The sequence below is a fragment of the Mrakia frigida genome (genome assembly GCF_051309035.1).
Source record: "Mrakia frigida strain ATCC 22029 unplaced genomic scaffold BDY24scaffold_2, whole genome shotgun sequence".
NCBI classification, from domain to species: Eukaryota; Fungi; Basidiomycota; class Tremellomycetes; order Cystofilobasidiales; family Mrakiaceae; genus Mrakia; species Mrakia frigida.
Window position 1 is genome coordinate 592,641 of NW_027481279.1, and position 26,323 is coordinate 618,963.

Consider the following 26,323-nt stretch of genomic DNA (forward strand, 5'->3'; position numbering starts at 1 on the left):
AAGCTGCAAAGGATCGAAGCTCGAGGGTCGGCCGACGGGCGATGGGGGTCATCGAGTTTGAAAATGAAGGAGGGGCTGGCCCTTAGCTCTTACATACTCCTTCAAATTTTACCACTACTGAGAGGAAGAGAAGAGAGAGATGTATAGATCTGTGAGAAAATCTGAGCCCTGAGTTCAGACAAGGGTGCTTTAATCGAGATAGCGAGGACTTGGCGAGCGAGGGTCGAGCCGAAACCGTTTGGTTTCTGTTCTGCTTCTTATACTCTTCTCGCTCTCGAGATGCGAGAGCTGAAAACCGTAGAACTGATCTTCTTCTGTAGGTGAGAGGTCCGCTGAAACCACTTCCTTGTCTTTCCTTGTCTCGAAAGTTCTCTCGAAGCGAACAAAACTCCAAGAGCCATCGTCTTCTTCGACGCGACGCGAACGAAAAAAAAGCACGAAGGCGACCAAAGGGAAGGCTCGACCTCCGACGAAAAAAGGGAACCAAGCGAAAGAGGAGGTGAAAGAGGCTGCTACTGGAGCAAAAGTGTTCGTATGTGTTTGTGTGTGATGAGGGAAGGGAGGAGGGAGAGAACGAACGACCAGCGAACGAACTCTCCTCTCCGAAATGCAGAGGGCGGGCGTCAAAGTGGGTTGGGGTGTGTGGGAGGAGGCGTAAAGGTAGTGTAACAGAGAGAAGAGAGAGGAAAGCTAGGTTGAACAAACGGGAGAGGAGGAGGGAGACAAAGAGAGCGAGAGGAGAGAGAGCGAAAGGGTAGAGAACACGACAGTCCATCATCGTACAAAGACGGTTTGTTTCTTCCTCCCTTCAGACCCAGACCTTGGGTTCAACGGTGACCCTAGGAGCTCCTCCTCCACTGCTTCTCCTCTCCAACAAGGCCATGACCTTCCTTCCTCCTTCTCCTCGCTCCTGAGGAGGAGGCGTAACCGTGAAGACGGGGACGACGACCGAGGGAGCGACGACGGATGGTTGGTTCTCCTCCTGAGTTTTCTTAGCTCGTCGAGCGAGGAGGAAGGATGGGAGTCGAGAAGTGGTAGTGGTGGTGGTGGTGGACTCGGATCCAGGAGCGGTGAAGGTGAGGGAAGGAGCGGTCGAGCGACGAACGACGGAGGGTTTGGAAGCGACATGAGCCTTGATCTGCTCGAGACTTGGAGCCGACGACCTCCTCCTGGCAGGAACGGGAGCAGCGGCGAAAGGCATCCTGGGAACTGAGCTGAGGGTAGGTTTTCCATTGACGGTGACCTTAGGAGGTATGGGAGCTCGTCTTTGAGGGACGGGGAGGACTTCGATCCTTGGGATCACCAAACCGAGGTATCCTCCTCCGTCCTTGTCGTGAACGTTTCCGAACGACGTGATGGAAGTTGGAGTTGTGCAGGATCCTTCCTCCGATCCATCATCCTCGTCCGAGTAGGGAGGAGAGGCAGCTCGGCTGTTGGCTTCGGCGAGGTCGCGAGGGAAGACGATCTCGGTCCATGGAGCTCGAGCGAGAGTCGAAGGAGTGAGGTGAGAGTGAGCGGACAGGGGCGAGACGATTCCAGGAGACTAATTGGTTGAGTAAAGTGGAGAGAGAGTCAGTAGATGTTGAGCGAAAAGTGGAATGGGATGATCGACCGCAAGGGGAACGAGGACGCGAAAGAGGGGAACGAACGGGTAGGCTCCAGTTGAAGACGGAGGGTGACTCGGGTGGCGAAGGAGGGAGGGAAGCAGACATAGGGACGGGTGGTTGTCCACGGTTGAAGGATCGTGCAAGGTTGGAAGGAGGAGGAGGAAGTCGAAGAGCTGGGAGGGAGGTTCGTCGTTGAGCTCGAGGGCCTCGAGGAGGAGACGAGGACGGCTTGAAGGCTGAAGGGACGAAAGGGAGAAAGGAAAGCGAGGTCAGCTCGACGTTGGAGGTTGGAGAGTATAGATCTGGAATCCTTTTCTACCCCAACGGAAAACTTGAAACTGGAAGAAAGAAGCCATATGAAGGGAACGGAGTCACTCACCGTTCGACGTGTTGTCCTGAACCCCTCTCCCTCCTTCTTCTTCGACAACGACGGCCAGACCGTTGCGCTGCTGCTGCTTTACACCGCCATTCCTCCTCTCCCTAGCCCTGTCTGCGAGAGACTTGAGTCCTCCTGCGGTTCTCGCGGCTACGAAAGGGGCGAAAGTCGACTGCTGGATGAGCTCGGGGGTGGATTCGGGGGAGGAGAGCAGGACGGATTCCGCGCATGCTTGGGCGATGCAAGGAGACATGGTGATGGTTTGCGGTGGTTGAGGGAAAGGTGGTTCAGAGTTGGACGTCCTGATGGCGAAGTTTTTTGACGAGAAGGAGGGAAGGGAGAGAGGTGACCGGATTGAGGAGGGAAGGGAAGGGAACGTGAAGAGGGAGACGAGAGACGATGCGACCGGCGCGAGGAGAGAGAGAGAGAGAGGACGAGAAGGAGGCAAGGACGGGAAAGGGAAACGGTCTACGAGATGGAGAGAAGGTGGGAGGGAGAAAGGGGGAAGGAGAAGGGTGAGAGAGAGAGAGGGAGGAAAGGGAAGGGAGAGCAAGAGAGGAGAAAGGTGAATCTCGTTTCGACCAAGCACAGTTTCCTCCGATCGCGTGTTTCCCTCCCCTCCTCCCCTTCTCCAAGAAAAGATAAGCAAAAATCCGCAAGCATGTCTCTCTCTATTCTCAGCAGAGCAAGATAACAGCAAGTGCTCCAGATTCATGCTCTACTCAAGCTATTCCAGGCTCAAGGGGAACGCTCTTCTCCCTTGGCCTCTTCAGAGGGAACGACTTTTTTTGGTTCAGCCCGCCATCTCTTCTCATCTCCCCCACTGTTTTATCACTACCAACTCTCTCCTTCGCCCTGATCATCCGACCCTGTTCCCGCTTCGTTGTTCAGGCTCGGCCTGAGGTCGAATGCATGCAGAGAAGAAGGAGGCTGGGACAAGAATCTTGGATCTCGTTCGGAGAGTCGAGATCCGGCGACGCGTTCGAGCTCATCTGTCTCGAACGACGAGAGCGTTGCTAGGGAACAACGGAGGTATCCTGCTCTCATTTCTCGCTACAAAGCAAGGTCCTACACCCTAGCCCCTCTCCCCGGAAGGAGACAGTAGGGACCGGGAGACCTGTGAGGAGCAGCTCGAAAACCAAGCTGAGACTTCCGACGCGTCGTGGTCCCTCTCGAAGAAGAAAGGTTCCTATCGATCCCAGCATCGACTGCTTCACCCGACCTCTGATGATTCTGTCACATCCCTGTGATACTCAGAAGTCGAGGACGTGAAGAGGAGACGAACGAACGCGACGCGTCGAAGGTCTGAGTCCTGAGCCGCGTCGCTGGGAGTATTTGATGCTGTATCCGCGAACAAGTAGCAGCTCTAGGATGTTCCTTCCTCTGCAAAAAAAAATGATGCGAAAAGAGGGAAAGACGAAGGCGCGGACCCCCAAACAAGAATGAGAACGCCATGAGATCGGTCGGAAGGCAGGGTGGTGGGTGGAGCGGGAGATGGGAGATGATGAGAGAGGGAGAGAGAAAGCTGAGGATCTTGAACGATTTATTGATCTGTAAGGAAAGAAGGGAAAGATAAGAGGCATGGTCAGCTGGGTGCACGAGGGAACGAGAGGAACGAGAGAGAGAAAGACGAACGGGAGAGAAGCGAAGGGAAGAAGAGGGGAGGGACGGAAAACCGCTCCCCTCGAGTCTTCTTCCGTGAGAGCGATCTCCCATCGCTAGTATAGACCAAAGATCCCTTATAAAGAGGTCTAAAAGGGGTTACTGCTGAGAAAAGAAAGGGAGAAGATGGCCGTCGGGAGCAACTCGACTGTGGGATGAATTCGAGAAAGAAAAGTCGAGGTCACCTCTCAACTCCTTCCTTCTCTTCTTCCCTCCCCCCTCCTTCAACATGTCGTTCTCCCTCAGATCCACTGTAGCTTCGTGCTCTCGTAGATGTCCATCCTTCCTCCCTGTGAGTAGCGAACGAATCGCTCGTGCTTCTGGGCGACTGCCAGCCTCGTTCGTCTCCTTCGACTCAAGCTGACCTTTCTCCTCCTTCCCTTCCTTCCTCCTCTTCTCTCTCAGCCCACCTCCTCCCATCTCGCTCGTTCCTTCTCCCTCTCCCCTTCCGTGATGGGTCCCAAGGTTCCTGCTCGTATACCAACCGACGTTTCAGGTCCGGAAGCCATGACTTTCAGGGAAGCGCATCGTCTTCATCGAGTGAGTCGACCTCGTTCCTTCCCTCCCTCCCTCTCTCTCTCCCTCTTCGTTCCAGCGACTCCCATGCGTACACCTTCCTCTTCGCTCTTACTGACCAACATGTTCTTCTCTTCGTCAGGCCTGGCAAGTCGGTCATCCCAGCATGGGAATCTCGATCATGTTTCTCGTAGAGCTCGACAAAAAACGACCTTCGATGCGAGGTCGAACGCTCTTCCCTCGATCTACAGCGCTCAAGGAGGAAACCATCTTGGTCTTCTGTACAGAGGAACAGGTAGAGGAGGCTCTCGATGCTGGAGCAACCTACGCTGGTGGACCTGAACTCTTTGCCGATGTACGTTTCATCCTTTCTCCTTCTCCTTCGAACCGACGTTGAGCTCGAGCTGACTTTTCCTCCTCCCTTCACCCACCAACCACTCTCCCCTCTCTCTCTATACACTCTGGTCCATGCTCCTCCGTGCTCGCTAGGTCAAATCAGGCAAGCTCTCCCCCGACAACATCCTCTGCACGACCACCATGATCGACGAGCTTCAACGAAACATGGCCAAGGTCCTCGGTCCTAGGAACATGATGCCCAACGCTAAACGAGGATCCGTGTTCGAGAATGTGACGGCAGGAGTGGAAGCCAACAGGGGTGCCGTCGAGTGGAAGGTGGATCAGAATGGAGCCATGGGAATTTGTGAGTTCCAGCCTTTCCTTCCTTGGTCTCCTTCGCGTCGTTTCGTTGAGGTCTCCCAAGAGGTCGCTTCTTCTTCCTCTTGAGCTGCGAGCTGACTCTCCTATACCCTTTTCTTCTATCCCCCTCCTCATAGTGGTCGGACGAGTACGTCTTTCTTGCTTTCTTGCTCCTCGCTCCCTTCCCTCTCCTCGCTCGCACTCTCCCCATCCATCTTCCCTCTCCCTCCCCCTCCCTAACGCTCTCCTCCGTCTTCTCTTTCGCTCGCAGGCATCTTGGCCCTACGAGGACCTCGAAGAGAACCTCCTCACCATCCTTGAAGATCTTCGTTCGTGCGGAACCGTCAACAATCTCGACATCTCGAAACCTACGCGTGAGTCGCTCAACATCCCAACATCTCCATCCCTCCTTCTCTCGTCAACCTATTCTCTCCCACTCTATCTACCCTTCAAACCCCATTCCTCACGCTCGACCACTCTCGCTTTCTCTCTTCTCCCTCGTCCCTCTCCCTTCGCTCGTTCGACGTCGAACTGACCCTCCCTCCGTTCTTCTCTCGTTCGTTCAGCTGTCAACGTCCTCCAAATCCAGGCCACCACATCTCAGGCACCCGGAATCTTGATCAGTGATATACTCACTAAGCCCCGGCCCAGAGGATTCTAGAGGAAGGTCCTTAGCCACAGGAAAGGGAAAGGAGGAGGGGAGGGAGGGATGTGATGCGCTTTTTCGGATTGTTCGAAGTGAGTGAGAGCGAGGGAAAGAGCCGAACGGAGAGGAGAAAATAGAATGTGGCACGTTGGGGGTGTTGAGTGAGAGCTGAGCTGGGATGAATGGGGGGAGGTTGGGAAACCAGAGAGGACGCGTCGAGCGACGAGGATCCTCGACGTCCGTGACGAGCTTGACGCTGGACCGACTCCCTCCCCGCGGCCCTCAACCTGATACCGTGTCTCATCCGAGGTGGAGAAGCCGATCACCTCGAGTTGCAAGAAACGGATGCAGAGGGAGAGCGAGAAGGGGTCGTTCTATTCTCTGCTTCGTAACGGAGGAGAGGGAAGAAGACGCTGGTGAGTTGTATCCGAACCACGAGTTTCGCTGGCCAAACTGACGTCTATTCTTTGCTTCAGGGTGGGACATAGAGGAAAGCATCGGAGAGCGAGAGAGAGCTGGTGAGTGTGTGGGAAGGCTGAGCGTTTCAGGTTCGGACCGGGACGAGAAGGAGATCCGAGCTAGCTCAAGGGAGAGCTCTAGAAGGGAACAAGGCCAGATGAGGCCCACTCGGAGAAGATTTTCACTGACCGAGCTCATCTTTTCGTCTGCCTTCTAGCCGCGTCTGCAGAGCTCTCGAACCTCGTCTTTGCTCCTCCCTTTCCCTGGCCGCTTCTTTCTCGACGTGAGCTCGGTTTCCTCCTTTGACTCTCCCGACGCAGACTTCACTCGTAACCGACCCATATCCGTTCTCCTCATCCCTCTTTCTTTCTTCCCCTGCAGAAAACCTACTTCTTCGACATCTTCCCCTGAGGCGTTTCCTCGCACGATCCCCCTCCGACTTCACCTTCCGAGCTCTTCCTTCTTTAAGATCGCTGGGCACCCAAGGAAGAACAAGCGGATTTGTTCTACGGGATTTCTTGTCCCCACAAGATCACCAAGCGGAACGATCCTCGCTATCCTGGGACGCCAGCGGCCAGGCTCTTTCGTCTCTCGTCGCGTCTCCCTCGGTCGGCCTCGTTCTCTTCCAACGACGATATTCGAACTCGCTCCCCTTCCCTTGTTGTCGCCAAGACTTCAAATCGATATCTTGAAAGGCCAGACGCAGGTCTTCTTTTCCCTCTCAACTCCCACTCCCAGGTCTTCAACTTCGCTTCCTCTCTCTTTCAACACTTCTAAAAGGATCGCCGGTCGTTCCTCTTCGCCTTCAATCTAATCCCTCCAACCCTTCCCTCTTCCCTTCCAGTCCTCTTCCCTCTCTTCTTTCCAACCCCCCACACTCTCTTCGAACCAACCCATCCATCCTCGCAGGTCGACCTTCCCACCCAAACAACTTACTATCCGATGATCTCTTCCACCAACCTCCTCATACTCCTTCTCGCACCAGCTCTTGCTATCCTCGCTCTCCTCGTCAACGCTGCTCCCATCCCTCGACCCGAAGGAGGTTTCGCTCCCCTCAACAACCTCCTCGCTGGAAACGAAAAGTTCCGAACCTCGATAGAGACGACCAATCCTGGTCTCCTTTCGCTTCTTACGGAGAGTGGGCAAGCGCCTCAGGTGAGTAAATCGCGATTACATCGCATCGCAGAGCTGATTTGTCTCTTTCCTGTTCGTCAGAATTACATGCTCGCCTGTTCTGATTCACGAGGAGCTCCAGAGGTGAGTCGAGCCTCGACGCATCCTGCCTCCCTCTCGACGCCGATTCCCACCTACTCCTTCTCTCCCTTGCTCGTCATCTGATTCCCCGTGACTTTGCATCTCTCGTAATTCCAGGTCTTCACAGCCTCAGCTCCTGGAGTAAGTTTTGACATCTTGCTCATGTCTTCATCGCGCTCGCCCTCTCTCTTTCTCGCAGCGGGCTGAACTTTCCTCCTCTTCCTCCTCTTCCTCCTCCTATTTCCCTTGGCAACTCTGTTTCTTCTTCTCCCCTCCTTTCTTAGACCATGTTCACGGACCGAAACATCGTGAGTCCTCCTTCAACTACTCTTGCCAGCGATCTCAGCGATCTTCGACCTCCCTCGTCGCCTGCCCTTCCCCGACCTCCGTCGAACTGAACTCGTCGCTCTTCCTTTTTTTTTTTCTTTCTCAGGCCAATCAGTTCCCTGACCACAATGCTGGAGGAGATAACGGAGCTGCTACGGTGATGACCTACGCTGTCGAGGAGGTATGTTTCTTCGTCGAAGGTCGACCAACGGAGACTCTTCGTCGCGTCGGCGTCCCTGATCTCTTCTTCGCTTCTTTCGGTTCTCTTCTTCTTCTCCCGTTTCAGCTCGGAGTCAAGCACATCGTGATCATGGGACACTACGGGTGAGTCTCGAAATGATGCACGAATCTAGTCGCTTTCGATGCGAGGACTTCAGACGCGTCTCTCGAATCAAGAAGCTGACTCTCCGTCTCTCTCTTTTCCTTCCTCTTCAGATGCGGAGGTGTCGCTGCCGCCATCGCTTCTCCTCCTGCAGCACCTTCCGAGGGAGAGGCTCGAGTTCAGGTACGTTTCTTCTTGAGGGTGAACGAGTGCGAGCTCGAAGTCGAGACTGACGCCTCTTCGTTTCTGATGTGACAGGCCTGGATCCAACCCATTCGAGAGCTTTGGGCTTCCTCCACCGTTCCTGAGATTGTCGCTGCTCGAGCTGCTTATGGAGATCGAACGGATATCGAGGAGCCTGATGTGAGTTTGCTCGATCTTCATCCTTGAAGCCGAATCCGTCGAAGAGAACGAAGCTGACTTCTTTCTCCTTTTCTCCAACCAGATCCTTGATCCTGCGTTCCGGTGAGTCTTCCCTTTCATTTCCTGAGCGCTTCACCAGATTGACGAGTCTTTCTGCTTTCTTGTCGAGCAGAAAGCTCGTCGAAGAAAATGTCAAGCTCCAAGTCTCGCACGCCGCCACCGATCCCATCATCGTCGAGCAGTGGGAGGCTTACATGTCCAACGCTTGTGAGTAAATGGCTCGTTCCAAACCCCTCGCCGTTTTTTTCTTCAGAGCAAACCCCTCTCCTCCTCCTACCCTCGCCTTCTCTTCTTCTCGAGGCTTGGACGTGCCGCAACAACGAGACTGACCTCGTCCTCCTTCGCTTCACAGACTTCCAAACCGACCCTGCCGCTGCCATCTGGGTCCACGGTATGGTGTGAGTAATTTTTTGCTGATCTTCTCGCAATATCCTCGAGCATTTCGCTGAACCGCTTCGTCTCTCTTTCTCTCGCACCCTTTTCCCCGTCCAGCTACGACGTGAGTCGATCACGCTCTCCCGTTTACCTTGTTTTCGAATCCTGCTGACTGTTCCTCTCTTTCTTCGCTCAGATCGGAACCGGAGTGCTCACCGACCTCAACATCTCGAGAGGACCAGGAAGCGAGGAAGGGGGAGTCGCTGCTACCGAAGGAGAGGTCGTCGCCGCCGCCGTCACTCCTGAAGCCGTCGTCGCTACCTCCGAAGTTAAGATTGTCTCCATGCCCGGAGCTGAAACTCCTGCCGAGAAGTAGAGGAGCCAGGAGGGAGAGCTGGGAGCGGTGTTGAACTCGGAGCTGAGCTTCGTCGTCTTCTTCCTACCTTTGACTTTGCATCTGGAGGGTCCTTAGCTATACCAGCAACTTCCCAGTGATGTAAATTTTCTCTTTCCGAGAGAAAGAAGCAACCTTGCTCGGAACGGCAAGAAGCCGGAAGCCCCTGTCGAGTTTCAGCCCACCCCACTCAACGCGTCTCAACGCGTCTGCCTCTTTTTCGATGGCTCCCCTTCTGAGATCTCGTCTCGTCATCGTTCCCACCCCCTCTACAAAGAGGGCGCTGGAAGAAAACAGAACGTCTGTCGGAGAACAGAGCAAGCGATCCCGAACGCTCGGTTGGAACAGATCCGCGACAGGTCGCCCTTCCCCATCATCGCTCTGACTTTCCCCCCAACCACATCTTCCTTCATTCCTTCCTTCCTCCCTCCGAACGTCCCTTCTTTGCTCCAACATGCCCAAAGTTCTCATCCATCCCTCGGCTGGGCCTTTCAGCGTCAACTACACCATCTCGACGCCGTCCTCTTCCTCTTCGACCCACATCGATGCGGCCCTCCCAACGCTCTTGCTTCTTCACGGTGGCCTTATTCCTTCAGAGACCTGGACTCGTGAGTGTTCGATCTCTTTCTCTCTTCTTCGCCGAAGTGAGCTGGGAAGAAGAGGGCAGAGAGGGCAATGAAAGGGAGAAGAGCTGACCTCAAGCTTTTCAGCTCAATTTCAGCTCAAGTCCTCAACGTAGACCTTCGAAGATTCAACCTCGTTCTGATGGACTGCAGGAAGCACGGAGGCTCGGAGGGAGGAGATGTGGAGACATTTTCCTTCGAGGTGAGTGGTCGGAGAAGCGAAAACAAACCCCAACCTTAACTTGACTTTCCTCTCCTGTTCTTTTCCCCCGAAGGACTCCATGGACGACGTGTTTCATTTCATGGTCAGGCTTTGTTCTCCATCATCTTGCGACGAAGATACTGATGCTCTGACTCCTCTCGTCGCTGCAGGAAGCTCTCGCTCTTCCTCCCTGCTTCCTGTCTGGCCTCTCTCTCGGCGCGTCGACCGCCCTTCACTTTTCCCTCCACCACCCGTCTCGCGTCCTGGGACTCGTACTGATTTCTCCACTTCCATGGATAGAGGTGAGATCAGCTCCTTATCTATCTGAATCGACCTCCAACTCACTCTTTTTCCTCGTTCGCTTCAGATTGAGGCCGGTCAGTCTTTCGCCTCCGTCGTCGACGTTCGAATTTCGAGCTTCGACCCGCTGATGGTTCTTGTCCGTTTATTCACAGTCAGCTCTGGTAGAAGGGAGCTCGTCGAGGTTTGGGGTCTCGCCATGAGTACTGGGAACAAGGAGCTGCTGCCTCACGTAGCAAACGGCGCTGCTCAGATGGGGATGGACAACGTCTCGAATCCGTTCATCGACGCGTGAGTCTCCCGTTTTTTGTTATAAATACTACATTTGGGATAGATCTGACATCCTTCGTCCTCCTCGTGTAGTCTACTGGAATGCAGTATCACCTACGGAATCGCCCAGTGGTCGAGTCCGAAACAAGTTCGTCTTTTCCTTTCTCGCATCAATCGGGCTCGTTCCCATGTCCTAATATACTCTGCTGATCCCTGCTAAACTCTCCTAAGATAACATCTCTGAAGGCTATCTCCTACGACCTGCTCGTTTCTCGGGGTAGGATCGGACGCGACGCGCTTGCAAAGATCACCTCCCCGATCCTCCTGATCTTCGCCAGCGCAGACTCTGCTTACCCTCTTCCACTTATCGAGGAAGTTCAGAGAGATCTTGTGGATGCTGGACTCGAAGTCGATCTGAAGGTCGTCGATGGAGCGTCTCAGTTGAGTTCCTTCGAACGCGTCTTTCCTCTCGACTCGAACTGACGCGTCGTCCCAATTCTTTTCAGCTTCGCGAACTGCACACAACCCGAGGCGTGAGTAGATGTGATTGAACCAAGAATTGATCGAGTGCTGACCATCTCTTGTCCGTTTCTTCAGCGTCAGCGCTCTACTCTTCGACTTCGTGAGGAAGAGAGCGACGCTCCCTCTGTTCGACGGCTCCCCGGACGTCTCCTCTCCTTTTCTCTCTACCCTTTCCCCCAAATATCTAGACTTTGAAGAGGATCCTTAGTTATATCCGATCCAACACTTTGAAACCGAAGTTGAAGGATCGAAGTAGAGGAGGGGGGAGACGACGTCGGGCAAGACGCGCGCGTCGCGAACTCTTTCTGGGGCGCTCGAAAATCCTCTCCGAGTCAAAGAGAGCAGAAAACTGCACTCTCGATGCACTCATCTTCTAGTTCCAAACTGTGATCACTCCTCTTCCACCCAGACGTCTCCGACAGAAGCAGTTTTTCTCGACGCTGAAACTGCGGACAACTTACAAAACCTCACCTCACCTCACCTCCCTCCTCCCTCCCTTCTCCTCCAACTCTCTCTCCCTCTTCTTTCTTCAAAGTCGAGTTTTCGCTACAGCGGCCCTCCCCCCGCCCCCCTACTACCTCCTACCACCCTCATCTCCGTCGAGAGATCCCTCAGCCATGGGAAAGGATAACAAGAAGACCGGAAAGGGACGTCTGTGAGTTCCTCCTTCTTGGACCTCAGCCCACCTTCCTGTCCCTTGCTCCTTCGAGCTCAGAAGCTCACCAGACTCTCCTTTATGGTGTTGGTGATTCAGGGATAAGTACTACAAGCTTGCCAAAGAACAAGGATACCGAGCTCGATCTGCTTTCAAGCTCATCCAGCTCAACAAGAAGTACGACCTCCTAGGATCGTCCAAGGTCTGCATCGATTTGTGTGCTGCTCCTGGAGGTTGGCTGCAGGTCGCTGCGAGGTACATGCCCGTAGGAAGTCTCATCGTCGGTGAGTGCTTCAGTCTGGTCGTTGGTGCTAGCTGGAGAACGTGGGGGAGGAAGGGAAAGCAAGGAAGAGCTTGAGCTCAAAAAACATCGAGCTGACCTCCTTCTCTTCTCCTTCCCTTTCTTTGCTTCTTGTAGGAGTCGATCTCGATCCCATTCGACCCCTTCCCTCCGTCATCTCCTTCGTCTCCGATATCACCACCGCTCACTGTCGTCAGCAGCTCAGGTCTCACCTTCACGACTGGAAGGCCGACATCGTTCTTCACGACGGAGCTCCCAACGTCGGAACCGCCTGGGTTCACGATGCCTACGGACAATCCGAGCTCGTGCTCATGTCCCTCAAGCTCGCGGTCGACTTCCTTCGACGAGGAGGAACCTTCGTCACCAAGGTCTTCAGATCGGGAGACTACAACTCCTTGATGTGGGTCTTCGGACAGTTGTTCGGAAAGGTTGAGGCCACCAAACCTCCCTCTTCTCGGTGAGTTTCGCTTCTCTCAGCTCTGCCTTGGAGTCCAGGACTCTTTACCTAACGTCTGAGCTTGGTTATCCTCACTCAGTAACGTCTCGGCTGAGATCTTCGTCGTCTGTCGAGATTTCCTCGCTCCCGCCCACATCGATCCCAAGTTCCTCGACCCTCGACACGTCTTCAAGGATCTCTCCTCCCTCATGACTCTCAACGAGAAGGGTACCTCGGCTGGAAACGCTCACGCCAACGTCTTCGCTCCCGAGAAGAAGAGGAGAAAGAGAGAGGGTTACGAGGATGGAGCCCTCACTCTCTTCAAGGAGATCGGAGTCAGCGAGTTCGTCAACTCTCAGGATCCCGTTATGACGCTCGGAACGGTCAACAGGATGACGTTCAAGGATCCCGAGGAGAAGGCGTGAGTGTTGCTTCCCTTTGAGTCCGCGTGCTTCCTGGAAGGTCGAAGTTCGACGCGTCGAGCTGACCTCGACTTCCTGTGCTCTCTTTCCACAGCTGGCTCAAGTCGGAGCACACCACTGGAGACGTCAAGTCCAACTTGGAGGATCTGAAGGTTCTCGGAAAGGGAGACTTCAAGGCGTTGATCAAGTGGAGGATGGCTATTCGAGAGGAGGTTGGTCTTGGTCTCGACGCGTCTTCCCTTCTCACGTTCGTATGCTGACTTTTCTTGTTTCCCCCCCTCCTTTTAGATCGGACTGGACGTCAAGCATAAGCCTGTCGACGATCACACCGAGGCTGCCGTTGTCGAGGAGCAGGATGAGGATGAGCAGATCGAGGAGGAGGTGCGTCTTGCTTTGCCATCGTGTCCAAATCCTCTCTCGATGCTCGAAGCTGATCGGTTCCCCTTCTTTCCCGTTTGCTTAGTTGGGTCGTCTCACTACCGAAGCTGCCAAGCGAGCTCGTCAAGATCGTCGTAAAGCTCAGGAGAAGAAGATGCGAGCCGTTACTCGAATGCAGCTCCGAATGACCGCTCCTACCGCCGACGGACTAGAGCTCGAGGACAAGGCCCTTCACGGAGAGGAGTTCTTCGATCTCGGAGAGGGAGAGCGAGGAGTCAAGGGACACAAGAAGGATCTCGTCTCAACGCTCGACAACGAGGGAATGTCTGGATCGGACTCGGAAGACAACGCTGGACCTTCGAAACCTCAGGAAGCCGAGGAGTTCCTCGACTCGGAAGACGAACGTGAGGCCAAGACCAAGGGACTCGAGACCGAGCTGGACGGACTCTACGACGACTACAGGGACAGGATGCAGTCGAGGGACAACAAGTTCCGAGTCAAGGAGGCTCGAATGAGGGACAAGACGAGAGAGTCGTGGAAGGGAATCACCGCTCCTGGATCCGACGACGAGGAGGAGGACGAGGAGGACGGAGAGGAGGGAGGATGGGAGAAGAAGCAGGAGAACCGAGCCAAGATTGGAGAGGAGCCCGATTCTTCAGACGACAGCTCGGACGAGGAGGGAGGGATGAGCGAAGGAGAGGACGACGATGAAGAGGAGGGAGTCGCTGGCCCTTCATCTCGACCCGCCACCGGATCGAAACGAGTTCGAGGAGGAGGATCGCTGTTGACTAAGCTCGGAGCCGACCAGGAGGAGATCAGCAGTGCCGCCAAAGTCTGGTTCGATCAGCCCGTCTTCAAGGGTCTGGAGGAGTTCGACGACCTCGACGAGGATGAGGACGACGAGGAGGAGGAAGAGGAGATGCCTAGCGAGAGTTCGGAGGAGTCTGAGATCGAGGAGGAGGAGGTGAGTGAAATATCACAAGCTCGGATTCGCCTCAGAATCGTGTTCGTCGCGTCTCGTCGAAGCTGACTTTGTGGTCTCTTTCCAGGCCGTCGGTTCCGATTCCGACTCGGATGGAGGATTCGAGATCGTACCAGCAGACCGAGACGACGACGAGGCCGGTCTTTGGGACGTTGAGGACGAGGATCAAGACGAGATCAAGCGGACTCGAGTTCGAGGTTCGTTCCCGTCTCCTTCGTCCACCTTCTCTGATCTCCTTTTTCCCAATCTGACCATCTTTTCTCTTCTTCTCCTCATCAGACCGAGGTCTCAACACCGCCGAGGCCATCACCCTCGCTTCTCAGCTCGTCAACCGAGAGAAGACCCTCACCCAGCTCGTCAACGACGGTTTCACTCGACACACCTTCGATTCCAAGGACGATCTTCCCCACTGGTTCCTCGACGACGAGACGAAGCACTACAAGTCGAACGTTCCCATCACCAAGGAGGCTGTCGAGGCCCTCAAGGCTAAGCAGAGAGCTCTCGACGCTAGGCCGATCAGGAAGATTGCGGAGGCGAAGGCGAGGAAGCAGAGGAGGGCTGCGATTAGGATGGAGAAGGCTTTGAAGAAGGCTGATGGTATCGTCAAGTGAGTCTCTCCCTTCCTCTACCAATCCTTCTCGTGCTTTCACGATCGAGAGCATCGAGCTGACCTCTCCCCTTCTCTCTCTCTTCGCAGCAACGACGACGTTACCGAGAGGCAGAAGGCTGGTCAGGTCGAGAAGGTCATGCGAAAGGGACTCGCCAAGGATCAACGTCGTCCACTCAAGATCGTTGTTGCTACTGGTACCAACCGAGGAGTCAAGGGAGTGAGTCCTCTTCCTGCCTTCGAACCCCCGTCGTCGTCTCAATTCTCTTCGTTCCTTTCTTTTGCTGACCTATCCCTCCCTCTTTCTTTTCTTCCTCAGCGACCCAAAGGAGTCAAGGGACGATACAAAATGCTCGACAGTGAGTTACTTTTCCTTCTTTTCCGCCTCGTCTCTTCTCGACGATCCTCCCTCGCCCTTACTCGATCGTTTACTGACTTCTTTTCCCCTCCTTCCTCTTGCCTTTCCTCACTCAGGTCGAGACAGGAAGGAGCTCCGAGCCAAGAAGAGACGAGAGAAGGCTGGAAAGCCCAACGGAGGAAGGAAGAAGAAGCAGTAGAGAGTCAATCGACTCCCGTCGCGTCGTCCTTTTTCGTTTCGTTCGGCCTTTCGTCTTCGTGCCCGATTCTCCCTTTGCTTTCTTCCTTTTCATCCCTTCCGTCGCATCTCTATTCTCTTCTTCGTTTACCTCTTGCATTACCCCTCCGTCTTTCTTGGTTCTCGTTCGGTCTGCTTCGATTCATCCTTCTCTTTTCGCTTTATTTCTTGTCGACGCCAAAAGAGGGAAGGAACTCTCTGGTGTACGAGTCAAACTACAAAACGATAGGATGCGTTATCTAACTACATAGAAAAGCAAGCAAGGCTCGTAGACTACTGTACGACAGCTCCCTCCGCCGATCCGACTCCCTCCCCTCCCACTCTCGCCTTCTCTCTCCTCCTCTCCATCACGAGATAAAAGGCAACCAGGTCCTCCTCCCCGTTACTGGCGAAGGGTCTAGCCAGAAAGGAAGGGATCTCCTCCAGCGGGACCCACTCCGTCCTCCGCGTCCCATCGAGCGCCCTCCTCCAGAGTTGAGCTTGAGGGACGCGCGACGTGCAGCCTCGACGAAGACAAGCTTCGAAAGCCGACGTGCTCTCGGTGCCCTCGAGGAGGAGTACGGAGTCGGGCCCAAACGAGGAGAAGCATTCGAGTCGGGTCCACAGGGACGTGAAGGACGTGACAAAGTCGAGGGGAACGAATCGAACTGTGGGTGGGATGTCGGATCCATCGCCGAACCCTCCCCAGAGCTGAAACTGAGCTGGATTCAGAAATCGGATAAGGTCCGTCCACCGAGTGAGATCGTGGGAATGCCCGAATTCGAGACTGAGGACCAGGACAGGAAGGGGGGACGGAGGGGAGGGAAGAGCGGAAGCGAGCTCAACCAGCTGCTGAAAGCTGTCGATGGTTAGGGAGCCGTGAAGCCGAACTCTTTCCGATGGGAGGAGAAGAGAAGTGATTCGCTCAGATTTGGGAGAGGACTGAAAGACCTGTCGTACCCATCCGATGAAGTGGACGAGAAACAATCAGCAAGAGCAGGGAACGGGCGACCAATAGGGGAGAGAGGAGCTCACCCTCGATTCGACAAAGTCGTACGCTTGAACGGGATCCAACGAGACTCTACTTCCGTAGATGAAATCCGAGGAAAGCTCCAGGAGCCTGAAGGAGACGAGGGAGAGGACCAGATGCTCCTTGGTTTCGAGGAGGTCGAGGACGAGGGAGAGGAGTTCGACGGGGAGGGAGAGAAGCGAAGTGGGAGGTCCAGATGCGACGTTGCGAGAAGGAGCGACCTTATACTTCTCCTGAGGACGTCAAAAAGAATCCAAGTGAGCTTGTGGCGAAGCAGTTCTAGTAGGGGAAGTGAGAGAGACAAGACAACGCACGAGAGACCACGACCAGATTCCTTCGACGTCTTCCCTCCCTCTCACCCCTTCTTCGTAGATCCAATGACCTTGAGGTACTCCCATCCTCGAGATCTCAGCAACGACCGAGTCCTGGTTCCTCTCGTTTCTCTTGAGGAGAGCAACTTCCTGTTTGAGCGAGGTGTTCTCTGACGAGAGACGAGCGATGGACGAGCGTTGAGCTTCGGTCTCCTCCTTGAGCTGACTGACGAGGACGAAGAGTTGAGCAAATTGGGAAGCGACCGCGGACTCGTTTAACCCTGCTGCTGGTTGGAGTGCGAGTTGAGAGAGCTCGTGATGAGTGGAAGGGTGGGTCATCGAGGAGGAGCAGGAGGGAGGAGGAGGAGAGCGGACCACGTCTTGGCTGATTCGAGAGCTGGAAGGGAGGAGGTGGTCCTGATTTGAGAAAGAGGTGATTGAAGGGTAAGTAATCAGTACTATGGTCTCGCGAGACTTATAGGAAAATCCGAGGGACTGGGAGAACGGAGCAGGAGGAGGAGGGGAGGGAGGGGAGGGAGGAGTCAAGCTCACCTTTGGTTCTTCGTCCACCTCTGGCCTCCCTTCGTTCGAGAGTTCGTCCTGCATATCCAGCGAAAAGATGGTACTGATCCTAGGAATTTGTAAGAGACAAAGGATTGGCCGAAAGAAAGCTTGTGGATGGAGGAGGAAGCCGTTGGGAGGGAAGGAACGAAACGGTCGAGCTCAACCCATCTGTCCTCCTCGAGAGCTGTCCTTCCCTCAACCACGACTCTCTTCCCTTCCAACTTTTCTTACTTTTTCGAACCTCTCCCTTCTCTCTTACCTCGATGGATCTCATCCTCTCTCGAATCACTCAACTCGAGGAGCAGGCTCGTCTTCAAGCAGCAACCATCGCCAACCTCTCCCTCGAGAACACGGCCCTCTCCTCAACCGTCTCTCTTCTCTCCTCCACCGTCGCCCGCCTCTCGTCTCGAGAAGAGTCCAACGACGCCTTCCATCGTCAAGTCGAGTCCAAGCTGTTCCCTGATGGATTCTGGGCATGGGAGAAGAGTGCGAAGGAAGCTGGAGAAGGTGTTTGGGTTTGGTCGAACGTGAGTTGAGCTTCGCTTCTTCCCTCCCTTCCCTTTCTCTCCCTCGTCTTTGTTCTTCCCCTTTGAAGTCCCTCGAACCTCATCCCTCGAGCTTAGCATTCATTCGCTGAATCTCATGCTCATCTCGGCTTCTTTCCTGGCAGGATAAGCATAGGAAACCCTCCCCCACGGTCAAGGTCGGACGAACCTCCTCCCTCGCCTCCCTCCCAACCGAGCTCCTCGAAACCATCCTCTCTCTCGCCACCTTTACTCAGCACGCTCGTTTACAGGTCTTGCGCGTCTGCTTCAGATTCCTAGAGATCCTCGGGCCCGTCATCTATCGACGGGTTTGCATCGAGGGCTCCGAGTCGGCAATGTTGTTCGTCCTTCCACGCGTGAGTTTGTTGAATCCTTCTCCTTCTTTCAAAGTCCGGAATCTCTAAATCTAGCTGAACTTGGTACGCACTCTCAGATCTCAAACCCCAGTCCCTCCACCGCTCGAGTCAGCGCCCTCCTCATCCCTCATCATCTCCTGCTTCGTGACTACCCCGACGACGTCCCCCCTTCCTCCCTCCTTGCCCTCACCTCCGAACGTCTACCGGATCCCTCTCTCATCGTCGTAGCCAACCTCAAGATCGAATCGGTGGCTGATTTGCCAGAGGACTTTCTTCTCTTCTGGTCACCGATCCTGAGGCTTCTCAACCCAATCGCGTTCACCCTCGTCGACGCGCGAACGAGGGACCAGATCCCTACAAGCAGACGGTTGAAACCGGTGGAGGTAAAGATGATGCCCTTCCTCTCCAAGTGGAACCTTCTCCGATCTGTCACCTCCGTTGGACCGTGCACGTCCCTCTCTGTCCACCCCGAGGAGGAGGAGGAGGCGGTCGACGTGTCGATCTTCCAGGACTCTTTCGAGAAGAGGATCGATGGGTCGGTACCCGAGTTGGAGATGTGGTGGAAGACGGTGAAGAAGGGTGGAACGATCGAGCACGAGCTTTTGGATGGGATGGGGCTGTCGAGGATGCTGCAGGAAGGCGAACCTCCCTACTTTGACGAGTTGCCCGGCGAGCCTTGGATGGTGGCGGCGCTGCTGAAGAGGAAGGAGGATCCGAACGACTGGGAATAGGTACTACTTATTTACCTTATCCTTCGATACTTCGGATCTTGATTTCGTTCGCTTTGGAGACGGTTCGAGGGAAAGAGAGTCTGCGTGCGATGCGACGCGTCTCCTTTGCTGTTCCCTTGCCCCTTCCTCCTCGCTTCAGATCACAGCAAAGCCTCTTCGAAACCAGAGAATGTCGTGAGATATGAGCTCAGTAAGGTAGAGTGAAATCCAAGGTGAAGTGCAGGAGGAAGAAAAGCAACGAAGAGGGAGGGAGAGGCAAAGCGAGCGTGAAGAAGGGAAGGAAGGGAAAGAGAAACGAGCGACTCCCAAGAAGTGAAAAGGAAGAAGATGCAAAGGAAGGTAAGATGATGAAATTAAGGGGTAGAAATGCTGAGGGGAGGAGACGGTAAAGGAACGATCGATGTGTGTTTGGGACGAAAAGGGAGAAGAGGCAACGACGAAGCAAAAGCAAAAGGTGGGATGGGAAACGAAAGAGTTACAGGGGTGGATCCAGAGCTTGAACAACATGAAAAGTCCGGATAAAAGAGAAGAGCAAGAAGAAGGAGACGATCGAGGGAGAGAGAGGAGAGAGAGTAACGAGCGAGTCGAGTCGAGCCGATGAACGACGCGAATCCGAAGCTAGCATGACTCCTTTACCTCAACCCCTCACGAGAATCAGCCCTCAGGTTCTCCCAACGTCAACATGAGGAAAAATCCCAACAGATCCAACACGCATCGTCCTTTCCTCTCGATCCCTCTCGCGTCCCTCCTTCCCCTCCCTTCCTTTCCCTTAAGCTCGCTCCCACACCGTTCTTCTCCTTCAGCGTCGCCTTTCGGAAGACCCGTAGAGCCAGTCGAACTGTCGCTTCCCTTCATTCCTCCCACGTCTCTCGTGAGTAAAGAAAAAAACACGTCCAAGATCGAAGAAAGAACGAGCTCATCGAGATCCAAAAACCCCTTCCCTCCCAAAACCCCGCTCCGTTTGCTACTTCATCTTGGGCTTCTTGGCTACAAAACAACCAACAGCAAACACAGACGTCAGCCCAGCTCCAGCTTCTCAGCTCTCGAGGGAGGAGGAAAGGGAACGAAGGAAGGCAAGGAAAGTGAAGCTGACCTCCGTACTTCGACCTCGACTTTGTTCGTCCCACCACCCCAGCGCAATCCTGGGCTCCTCGAATGACTTTGTACCTGCGAGAAAACGAGCACAACGAGAGATGTTCAGCAAGCGGGTTCGAGAAGTCGAGAAAACAAGAAGGAGGAGAAGGAAGGCGAAAACGCGAGCTCAGCTCGCCTTTCCTTCCTTCCTCCCTTCCTTCCTCCCGCCCTTCCTCGAAGAGAAAAGAAGAGTTGGAAAAAGTGTTTGACGGTTTAACACTCACTTCACCCCCGGCAAATCCTGCGTCCTCCCACCTCTCAGCAGCACCACGCTATGCTCCTGGAGGTTGTGACCCTCTCCCGGGATGTAGGCCATCACGAACTTCCCCGTCGAGATCTTGACTCTGCAGACTTTACGGACCTGTCAAAAAGAACGGACCAACGAACGGATGGATACGATATCAGTAACGAGCACGATGGATTTCAGAATGGAACCAAAGGTAACAAGGAGAAGGAAGAACGAAGGACGTACAGCGGAGTTGGGCTTCTTTGGCTTCGCCGTGAAAACCCTAACGCACACGCCCTTCTTCTGAGGACATCCTTCGAGAGCTGGAGCTCGGGTGGTTCGTTTGACTCGTCGGTAGACGTTTCGACGCGGGAGACGGCAGACTTGGAGGGTCGTGGCGAGGGTGGGGAGAGTGCTGGAGAAGGAACGAGTGCTGAGGGGTTGAGCTCGGAGGGAGGAGGGGATCGTTGAGCGAGCGAGAAAGGAGGAGGAAGAAGGGGACGAGGAGAGGAAGCGTGATGGCGAGGCGAGAGAGCGGAGGAGAGGGCGACGGAAGATGGAGAGGGACATGGTGGGCTGAAGGGAGGGAGGGAAGGTCGAAGTTGGAGGTTGAAAAGGAAGGAGTTAACGATTTCGCGAGCTCCCTTCCTTTCGAGTAACGATTTTATTTAACCACCAACCACGACCATCTCCCCACCTGATTCCGCTTTTCCTTTTCCTTTCTCTCTCGCCTGTCCTCTCTCAAGTCGAACGTCGATAACCCCGCCCTAGCAGGAGACACCGACCGTCGAACGTCGCCTTCTCCTCTGCTCTCGCAGCTCGTCATTCTCTCTCTCAAGCTCGTCATCCTCGCCCAAAACTCGCATCGTTTTTGTTTCTCGACCACTTATAGAGGTGAGCTTGACCTTCGTTAGTGTCTACAAGCTGTTGAGATAAAGGGCAGAGGGAGGTGGCGAGAGGGAGGAGGAGAGGAACGTGGGTCGGTTGAGTCAAGCGAGGGAGGAGGAGGAGGAGCGAACGTCATGATCTCGAGTTTCACGCTCAAAGGGTCCGAAGAGAAGATTTTCTTTGTCGGAGAAGAGTGCTCTGGGAGCATGCGCTACTCTTGAACATCTTCATCCCTTTTCTCGATCTCGAAGCGAGCTCTAATCGGTCGTTCGGAGCTGTCCTTTCCTCGAAGCGAGAGCTGACCTTTCTCTCCTCCTCCTCCTCCTCCTTCTCTTTCTTCTTCTTCTTCTTCTAGTTCTTTCCTTTCACCAACCGAGATGATTTTCCTCCACCCTCCTCGACTGGCTCTCTCCCTTCTACTCTTCCTATCAACGATCGTTCACTCTCAGCAGCAGCAACCACAGGCTCTCTCGCTCATCAACGACGAAGACCCTGAGCTCCCCCTCTCGTCTCCCTCTTTGGAACCCCTCTTGACTTCTACCCTCGTCGACGTCCTCTCCTCGGACGCTGACTACACCACTCTCATCCACTTACTCCAACGAGCGAAACTCATTCCAACGCTCAACAAACTCAACGGATCAACCCTCTTTGCTCCCACCAACGACGCTTTCCAACGAGCTCAGCAGACGGAGGGAGGGTTCTGGCAGGGCTCGTTCCTTCTCAGCAACGACAACAATCTATGGGACGGCGACAAGAAGAAGAAGCAAAAACCAGACAACATCCTTTTCGAACTCCGTCAGAACCTCCTCTACCACCTCCTCAACTTCACGCTTCCTCTTCCCTCCTCGTCTTCCTCCTCCCTCTTCGACTCTCAACACCCTCAAACGCTCGAAACCCTGCTCTTTCCTTCGAGGTACTCAGCCCATACGACTCCCTCCCCGGCTCCTGCGCCGCCTTGGTTGCCTGAGCGAGAACGAGGAGGACTGCTTGGGTTCGAGGGACAGAGAGTGAGAGGGATTCGGAGAGAGGAGGAAGACTGGGTGGGAGTCGATTGGAAGGGCGAAGGAGGAGTCAAGGTTTTGGGGATGAAGGAAGCGGCAAACGGGGTGGTGGTCAAGGTGGAGGACGTGTTGGAGAAGCCGAGGGATGTTGGTGAGTGAAGAAGAATTGAACGAATCGAACGACGCGTCGTTTTTCGGGTTTCGTTTTGGATCCTTTCTTTCTTTTCCTTTCCTTTTCTCTCTTGTTTGCCCCTTTTTTTTCTAACTAACTTTCTCTATATTTTCTTACCTCTCTTGTTTCTCCCTTACAGCCTCCACCCTCCTCTCCCACCCCTCTCTCACCTACCTCTCGTCCCTCCTCTCCCCACCTTCTCCTCCTCCTCCTCCTCACCACTTCCCTCTCCCCTCCGACCCCTCCAACCCCATCCCACCTTACTCCCCTCTCTCAGGCCTCCGTCTTTCTCGGAACCAAACGCTCTTCGCTCCGTCCAACACCGCCTTCGCTCAGTTGCCCAAGATCGAGAGAAGCTACTTGGAGAGCGCGTTCGGCAGGGAGGATGTCGCTTGGATCGTTAGGATGCATGCTGCTGCTGCGGTTGGTGGTGGTGAAAAGGATCCGAAGGAAGAAGGGCAGCGAGTCGGTTGGAGGGAGACGTTCGTTGGTGTTAATGGGAAGAAGGGAGAGGTCAGGGTTGGAGAGGGAGGGAGGGTTTGGGTGGAAGTGGACGAGGAGAGTGGGGAGATGAGCGTTGGGTTGGTTGATGATGAAGGGAAGGAGAAGAGGAGGGAAGGAACAAAGGTGGTGGAGCCGGATGTGTTTTGTGAGAATGGTGAGTCTGAGGTTGAACGAGAAGGGAGACGCGTCGAGGACGAAGAGTACTAGAGGACTGATTTATCGGGTTTGTATTGGATTGGGTTTGGGATTGGATCGAAACAGGCGTGATTCATATCATCGACGATCTACTGATTCCAGAGGGAGCGTTCAAACTTACGACGGAGAAGGTTCGTCCTCATCGACGCGTCGCGTTTCTCTCTTCTTTTCTTTCGTCAACGCTGACACTCCCTTTTTCTTTCGATTACGATCCACTTCCGCCAGACCCTCATCGGTCTCAACGCAACCCTCTTCGTCACCCTCCTCCGATCCGCCAACTTGACCTCCTACATCGACTCCTCCTCCTCCTCCGACTCGTACACCATCCTCGCTCCGCTCGATTCCTTCCTCGACCCTTCGTCCTCTTCTTACAACCCTAACGCCTTCGACCCACTCTCCCACTTCGAGGGAGGAGACGGGATCCCTCGACCAGGCTCGAAATCCCTCTCCGACATCCTCAAACTTCACATCCTTCCGGGACGACTGAGACCCAAGGATCTGAGGGACGGAGCGTTGGTGCAGACGGAGTCGAAGCTGGGGAGTCTGAGGGAGGGGAGACAGGTCGTCAAGGTTGGGGTGAAGAAGGTTTTGGGTGGGTTGGAGAACGAGGAGGAGGGCGCGATCTTGGTGGATTGGTTGAGGGAGAGGGAGGAGAAGAGCGCGTCGTTGTCGTCGGACGAAGGAGACGACGACGATCGTGGTGGAGGAGGAGGACCTGACCAAGGCGAAGGCGAAGGCTCAGAAACCTGGGAGCAAATCCAATTCAACACCGTCGACGTCGTCTCTGCGCCCATCGAAATCGGTCGTTCCATCATCTACCTCCTCTCCTCCTTCCTCGAACCCCCTCCGGACTTTGTCCAAACCTCCGCTCCCGACCTCCGACTCTCCACCTTCGTAGCAGCCTCCTTCTCCTCCGGCGTCGACCGAGAGCTCAAAGCTGCTCCAGGAGTGACGTTCTTCCTCCCTCGGAACGAAGCGTTCCGCTCGCTGGGGTTGGTGATGAACTACCTGTTGAGGAGCGATGCGAAGGAGGAGTTGAGGAGGGTGTTGAAGGGACATGTGGTTGGGGAGGTGCTTTACGGGGAGGATTTGGAAGAGAAGGCGAGGAAGGGAGCGTGGGACGGGAGGACGTTGGAAGGAGGGAAGCTGGTGGTGAGGCCGGGGAGGAAGGATGGGAAGGTGACCGTGGGAGGAGAGAGGAGGGAAAGAGATGGCGAGAAGTGGAATGGAGAGTGGAGGGATGGGGAGGTGGTGCTGGAGGACATGATCACGTCGAACGGGTGAGTCGTTTTTGTCGTTTCCTTCGTTCCCTCGACGCGTCGCTGACTCCTCTCTCAACCTTTCCTTTCGTCGTCTCGGCAGAGTGATCCACCAAATCGACTCGGTCATCCTCCCTCCTTCCGTCGACATCACCCTCGCCAAAATCCTCAAAGGTTCCTCCAACAAGATCATGGCTGAACTCCTTCTCAAAGCCAACCTCTCCTGGATCCTCAACGGAACCGCTCCTCCAGAAGCCGATCTCGTTCGACTAGGAATCTCAGGATGGCTTCCACCTCCTCCTTCCACCCTTTCCCGTCTCCCTTTCACCAACCGACCAACGACTCCTCCGGACGACGACCAAACCTCTCCCAACCCACCCGCTCTCTCCTTCCCGCTCTCCTTCACCCTCCTCGCTCCCACGGACGAAGCCTTCTCCCGAATCAACCTCACCCAGTACCTCCTCTCCCCACCTCTCCTCCTCGACCTCCTCAAACTCCACATCATCCCTTCGCAATCGCCTCTTCCGCTCAACCCGAAAACAGCTTCCAAATCCACACCGGTCGCTCTCCCTCCCCCGACGGACGGTCGACCGCTTTCCCTGAAGGAAGACGTGCCTTACCTGACGCTGCTGAGCGCGAGTAGCGCGTATGGGGATTTGAGCTTCAGGCAGGAGGGGAAGGGAAAGTTTGTGGTGGGGATCAAAGGAGCGAGAGGGAGGGAGGAGGACGAGAGGAACGATTGGGCCTTCGTGGGAGGGAGCGGGAGGGCGAGTCCGAGGTGGGGGGACGAGGAGGAAGGGAGTAGCAGCGAGGAGGTGGAAGGGGAAGAGAAGGAAGGCGGAGTGGAGTTGGTGTTGAACGGGGTTAGTAGAGGAGGAGGGGTGATCCTGATTTCGTCGGTGTTGGTGCCGTTTCATCCGTGCGTCCTTTCCGTTTCGTTTTCGTTTTCGACGCGTTTCTTCTCGCCATCTTGCTGACTGACAATTTATTTTCTGATTCCTCCTTTTGTAGAACATGGGTGATGGTTTGGGGATGGACGGTCCTAGCAATCATCGTGGGATCGATAGCTGCTTTGACGGCGGTGGGGTTGGTTGGGTTCTGGTTGTGGTCGAGACGCGTTGAAGCCACGACGGATTACGAGGTGAGCGCTGCGTTTCTCACTCCGTCTTGACACCTTTTTCGAGAACTGAAAACTGAGAACTGACCATTGCTCGTTTCGTTTGTGCTTGCTTCGTAGCCGCTGAGTAACGAGGAGGACTGAGGACCTGTTCGTTCGTTCGTTCCGACGCGACTCGACTTGACGATCGTCTTTCTCTCTCCTTCTTCTTCGCTCGCTCGATTCACGTTGTAATCCTGTTTTCTTTGTAGATCTCTTTTTTCATATGTTCCTTGCTCTTCCTGCATGCCCTAAACTAGACAGTCTAATAGATGAATGACCTCGAACGAATTGAATTGTCGCGTCTCCTCCTCCCTTCGCAGCTTCAGTCCCTCCTCGAAGCCTCGTACTGCACATGACTCTTCTTCTCAGATACCTGTGCTCAGAAATACCGACACGTGGGAAGCGTGGTTGGAAGCGATGCGAGGGAAAGGTGGAAGGGAGGAGAGCATCGAAGGGTCGGACGACGTCGTCTTCCCTTCTTCTCGAGATCGAAAGGGAACCGAAATCAAGATCCGAAGTATCGAAGGATAAGGTAAATGAGTAGTACCTATTCCCAGTCGTTCGGATCCTCCTTCCTCTTCAGCAGCGCCGTCACCATCCAAGGCTCGCCGGGCAACTCGTCAAAGTAGGGAGGTTCGCCTTCCTGCAGCATCCTCGACAGCCCCATCCCGTCCAGCAGCTCGTTCTCGACCGTTCCATCCCTGTTCACCGTCTTCCACCACATCTCCAACTCGGGCACCGAGCCATCGCTGCTCCTCTCGAAACAGTCCTTGAAGATCGACGCGTCCTCCTCCTCCTCCTCCGAAAGGCGGACATACAAAGACGAGTGCGGTCCAACCGAGGTAACGGATCGAAGAAGATTCCACGTTGGCAGGAAGGTCATGGCCTCGACGTCACCCTTTTTCATCCGTCTGCTGGA

The 26,323-nt window shown here is 54.8% G+C and overlaps 10 protein-coding genes across 10 annotated transcripts; 7 read left to right on the forward strand and 3 right to left on the reverse strand.

Moving 5' to 3' along the window:
• Positions 1 to 383: 383 nt before the first annotated feature.
• On the reverse strand, positions 384 to 2,519 carry BDY24DRAFT_437886 (uncharacterized protein). Its single transcript, XM_076644309.1, has 3 exons — positions 1,987 to 2,519; positions 1,650 to 1,843; positions 384 to 1,543 (listed from the first exon to the last, which is right to left on the reverse strand). The coding sequence occupies exons 1-3, from the start codon at positions 2,234 to 2,236 to the stop codon at positions 809 to 811; spliced, it is 1,179 nt and encodes a 392-aa protein (XP_076500713.1). The 5' UTR covers positions 2,237 to 2,519; the 3' UTR covers positions 384 to 808.
• Positions 2,520 to 3,830: 1,311 nt separating this feature from the next.
• On the forward strand, positions 3,831 to 5,586 carry MRPL1 (mitochondrial 54S ribosomal protein uL1m MRPL1). The gene is made up of 7 exons (XM_076638520.1): positions 3,831 to 3,937; positions 4,051 to 4,185; positions 4,304 to 4,516; positions 4,651 to 4,861; positions 4,995 to 5,005; positions 5,129 to 5,231; positions 5,424 to 5,586. The coding sequence occupies exons 1-7, from the start codon at positions 3,875 to 3,877 to the stop codon at positions 5,516 to 5,518; spliced, it is 831 nt and encodes a 276-aa protein (XP_076500714.1). The 5' UTR covers positions 3,831 to 3,874; the 3' UTR covers positions 5,519 to 5,586.
• BDY24DRAFT_93727 (uncharacterized protein) lies at positions 5,241 to 6,779 on the forward strand. Its single transcript, XM_076645254.1, has 4 exons — positions 5,241 to 5,919; positions 5,980 to 6,021; positions 6,180 to 6,245; positions 6,344 to 6,779. Exons 1-4 carry the CDS (start codon positions 5,682 to 5,684, stop codon positions 6,652 to 6,654), a joined length of 657 nt encoding a protein of 218 aa, XP_076500715.1. The 5' UTR covers positions 5,241 to 5,681; the 3' UTR covers positions 6,655 to 6,779.
• On the forward strand, positions 6,780 to 9,155 carry BDY24DRAFT_93734 (carbonic anhydrase). Its single transcript, XM_076645255.1, has 13 exons — positions 6,780 to 7,117; positions 7,178 to 7,219; positions 7,334 to 7,357; positions 7,501 to 7,524; positions 7,650 to 7,724; positions 7,830 to 7,867; positions 7,979 to 8,048; positions 8,124 to 8,228; positions 8,311 to 8,330; positions 8,401 to 8,495; positions 8,641 to 8,686; positions 8,781 to 8,787; positions 8,860 to 9,155. Exons 1-13 carry the CDS (start codon positions 6,905 to 6,907, stop codon positions 9,037 to 9,039), a joined length of 939 nt encoding a protein of 312 aa, XP_076500716.1. The 5' UTR covers positions 6,780 to 6,904; the 3' UTR covers positions 9,040 to 9,155.
• Positions 9,156 to 9,459: 304 nt separating this feature from the next.
• On the forward strand, positions 9,460 to 11,200 carry BDY24DRAFT_375255 (alpha/beta hydrolase). The gene is made up of 10 exons (XM_076638521.1): positions 9,460 to 9,665; positions 9,779 to 9,882; positions 9,956 to 9,985; positions 10,053 to 10,184; positions 10,250 to 10,259; positions 10,338 to 10,473; positions 10,546 to 10,600; positions 10,684 to 10,892; positions 10,959 to 10,985; positions 11,050 to 11,200. Exons 1-10 carry the CDS (start codon positions 9,512 to 9,514, stop codon positions 11,180 to 11,182), a joined length of 990 nt encoding a protein of 329 aa, XP_076500717.1. The 5' UTR covers positions 9,460 to 9,511; the 3' UTR covers positions 11,183 to 11,200.
• A 391-nt stretch (positions 11,201 to 11,591) lies between these two features.
• Positions 11,592 to 15,312, forward strand: SPB1 (27S pre-rRNA (guanosine2922-2'-O)-methyltransferase; the record flags this gene model as incomplete). Its single annotated transcript, XM_076637208.1, has 12 exons — positions 11,592 to 11,629; positions 11,729 to 11,913; positions 12,048 to 12,387; positions 12,467 to 12,787; positions 12,883 to 13,000; positions 13,077 to 13,169; positions 13,252 to 14,134; positions 14,193 to 14,345; positions 14,428 to 14,755; positions 14,846 to 14,975; positions 15,075 to 15,114; positions 15,230 to 15,312. The coding sequence occupies 12 exons, from the start codon at positions 11,592 to 11,594 to the stop codon at positions 15,310 to 15,312; spliced, it is 2,712 nt and encodes a 903-aa protein (XP_076500718.1).
• Positions 15,313 to 16,276: 964 nt separating this feature from the next.
• Positions 16,277 to 17,087, reverse strand: BDY24DRAFT_93903 (uncharacterized protein). Its single transcript, XM_076645256.1, has one exon. It carries the CDS (start codon positions 17,007 to 17,009, stop codon positions 16,602 to 16,604), a length of 408 nt encoding a protein of 135 aa, XP_076500719.1. The 5' UTR covers positions 17,010 to 17,087; the 3' UTR covers positions 16,277 to 16,601.
• A 343-nt stretch (positions 17,088 to 17,430) lies between these two features.
• BDY24DRAFT_432657 (uncharacterized protein) lies at positions 17,431 to 18,866 on the forward strand (the record flags this gene model as incomplete). Its single annotated transcript, XM_076644092.1, has 3 exons — positions 17,431 to 17,761; positions 17,905 to 18,135; positions 18,213 to 18,866. Exons 1-3 carry the CDS (start codon positions 17,498 to 17,500, stop codon positions 18,864 to 18,866), a joined length of 1,149 nt encoding a protein of 382 aa, XP_076500720.1. The 5' UTR covers positions 17,431 to 17,497.
• A 964-nt stretch (positions 18,867 to 19,830) lies between these two features.
• Positions 19,831 to 21,170, reverse strand: MRPS12 (mitochondrial 37S ribosomal protein uS12m MRPS12; the record flags this gene model as incomplete). The annotated part of the gene is made up of 4 exons (XM_076644022.1): positions 20,473 to 21,170; positions 20,225 to 20,361; positions 19,960 to 20,033; positions 19,831 to 19,853 (listed from the first exon to the last, which is right to left on the reverse strand). The coding sequence occupies exons 1-4, from the start codon at positions 20,794 to 20,796 to the stop codon at positions 19,831 to 19,833; spliced, it is 558 nt and encodes a 185-aa protein (XP_076500721.1). The 5' UTR covers positions 20,797 to 21,170.
• A 321-nt stretch (positions 21,171 to 21,491) lies between these two features.
• Positions 21,492 to 25,506, forward strand: BDY24DRAFT_411530 (uncharacterized protein; the record flags this gene model as incomplete). The annotated part of the gene is made up of 7 exons (XM_076642943.1): positions 21,492 to 22,266; positions 22,427 to 22,945; positions 23,053 to 23,117; positions 23,212 to 24,266; positions 24,349 to 25,164; positions 25,257 to 25,386; positions 25,483 to 25,506. 7 exons carry the CDS (start codon positions 21,492 to 21,494, stop codon positions 25,504 to 25,506), a joined length of 3,384 nt encoding a protein of 1,127 aa, XP_076500722.1.
• Positions 25,507 to 26,323: the final 817 nt, after the last annotated feature.

Coding starts and splice junctions, on each gene's coding strand:
- BDY24DRAFT_437886 (XM_076644309.1), bottom strand. CDS start 2,236: ATGTCTCCTTGCATCGCCCAAGCATGCGCGGAATCCGTCCTGCTCTCC. Junction 1,844..1,986: donor TCAGGACAACACGTCGAACG/GTGAGTGACTCC, acceptor TCGTCCCTTCAG/CCTTCAAGCCGTCCTCGTCT. Junction 1,544..1,649: donor TCTTCAACTGGAGCCTACCC/GTTCGTTCCCCT, acceptor TCAACCAATTAG/TCTCCTGGAATCGTCTCGCC.
- MRPL1 (XM_076638520.1), top strand. CDS start 3,875: ATGTCGTTCTCCCTCAGATCCACTGTAGCTTCGTGCTCTCGTAGATGT. Junction 3,938..4,050: donor GATGTCCATCCTTCCTCCCT/GTGAGTAGCGAA, acceptor CTTCTCTCTCAG/CCCACCTCCTCCCATCTCGC. Junction 4,517..4,650: donor GACCTGAACTCTTTGCCGAT/GTACGTTTCATC, acceptor CGTGCTCGCTAG/GTCAAATCAGGCAAGCTCTC.
- BDY24DRAFT_93727 (XM_076645254.1), top strand. CDS start 5,682: ATGAATGGGGGGAGGTTGGGAAACCAGAGAGGACGCGTCGAGCGACGA. Junction 5,920..5,979: donor GGAGAGGGAAGAAGACGCTG/GTGAGTTGTATC, acceptor TCTTTGCTTCAG/GGTGGGACATAGAGGAAAGC. Junction 6,246..6,343: donor CTGGCCGCTTCTTTCTCGAC/GTGAGCTCGGTT, acceptor CTTCCCCTGCAG/AAAACCTACTTCTTCGACAT.
- BDY24DRAFT_93734 (XM_076645255.1), top strand. CDS start 6,905: ATGATCTCTTCCACCAACCTCCTCATACTCCTTCTCGCACCAGCTCTT. Junction 7,118..7,177: donor AGAGTGGGCAAGCGCCTCAG/GTGAGTAAATCG, acceptor CCTGTTCGTCAG/AATTACATGCTCGCCTGTTC. Junction 8,331..8,400: donor ATCCTTGATCCTGCGTTCCG/GTGAGTCTTCCC, acceptor CTTGTCGAGCAG/AAAGCTCGTCGAAGAAAATG.
- BDY24DRAFT_375255 (XM_076638521.1), top strand. CDS start 9,512: ATGCCCAAAGTTCTCATCCATCCCTCGGCTGGGCCTTTCAGCGTCAAC. Junction 9,883..9,955: donor TGGAGACATTTTCCTTCGAG/GTGAGTGGTCGG, acceptor TTTCCCCCGAAG/GACTCCATGGACGACGTGTT. Junction 10,474..10,545: donor TCGAATCCGTTCATCGACGC/GTGAGTCTCCCG, acceptor CTCCTCGTGTAG/TCTACTGGAATGCAGTATCA.
- BDY24DRAFT_93903 (XM_076645256.1), bottom strand. CDS start 17,009: ATGACCCACCCTTCCACTCATCACGAGCTCTCTCAACTCGCACTCCAA.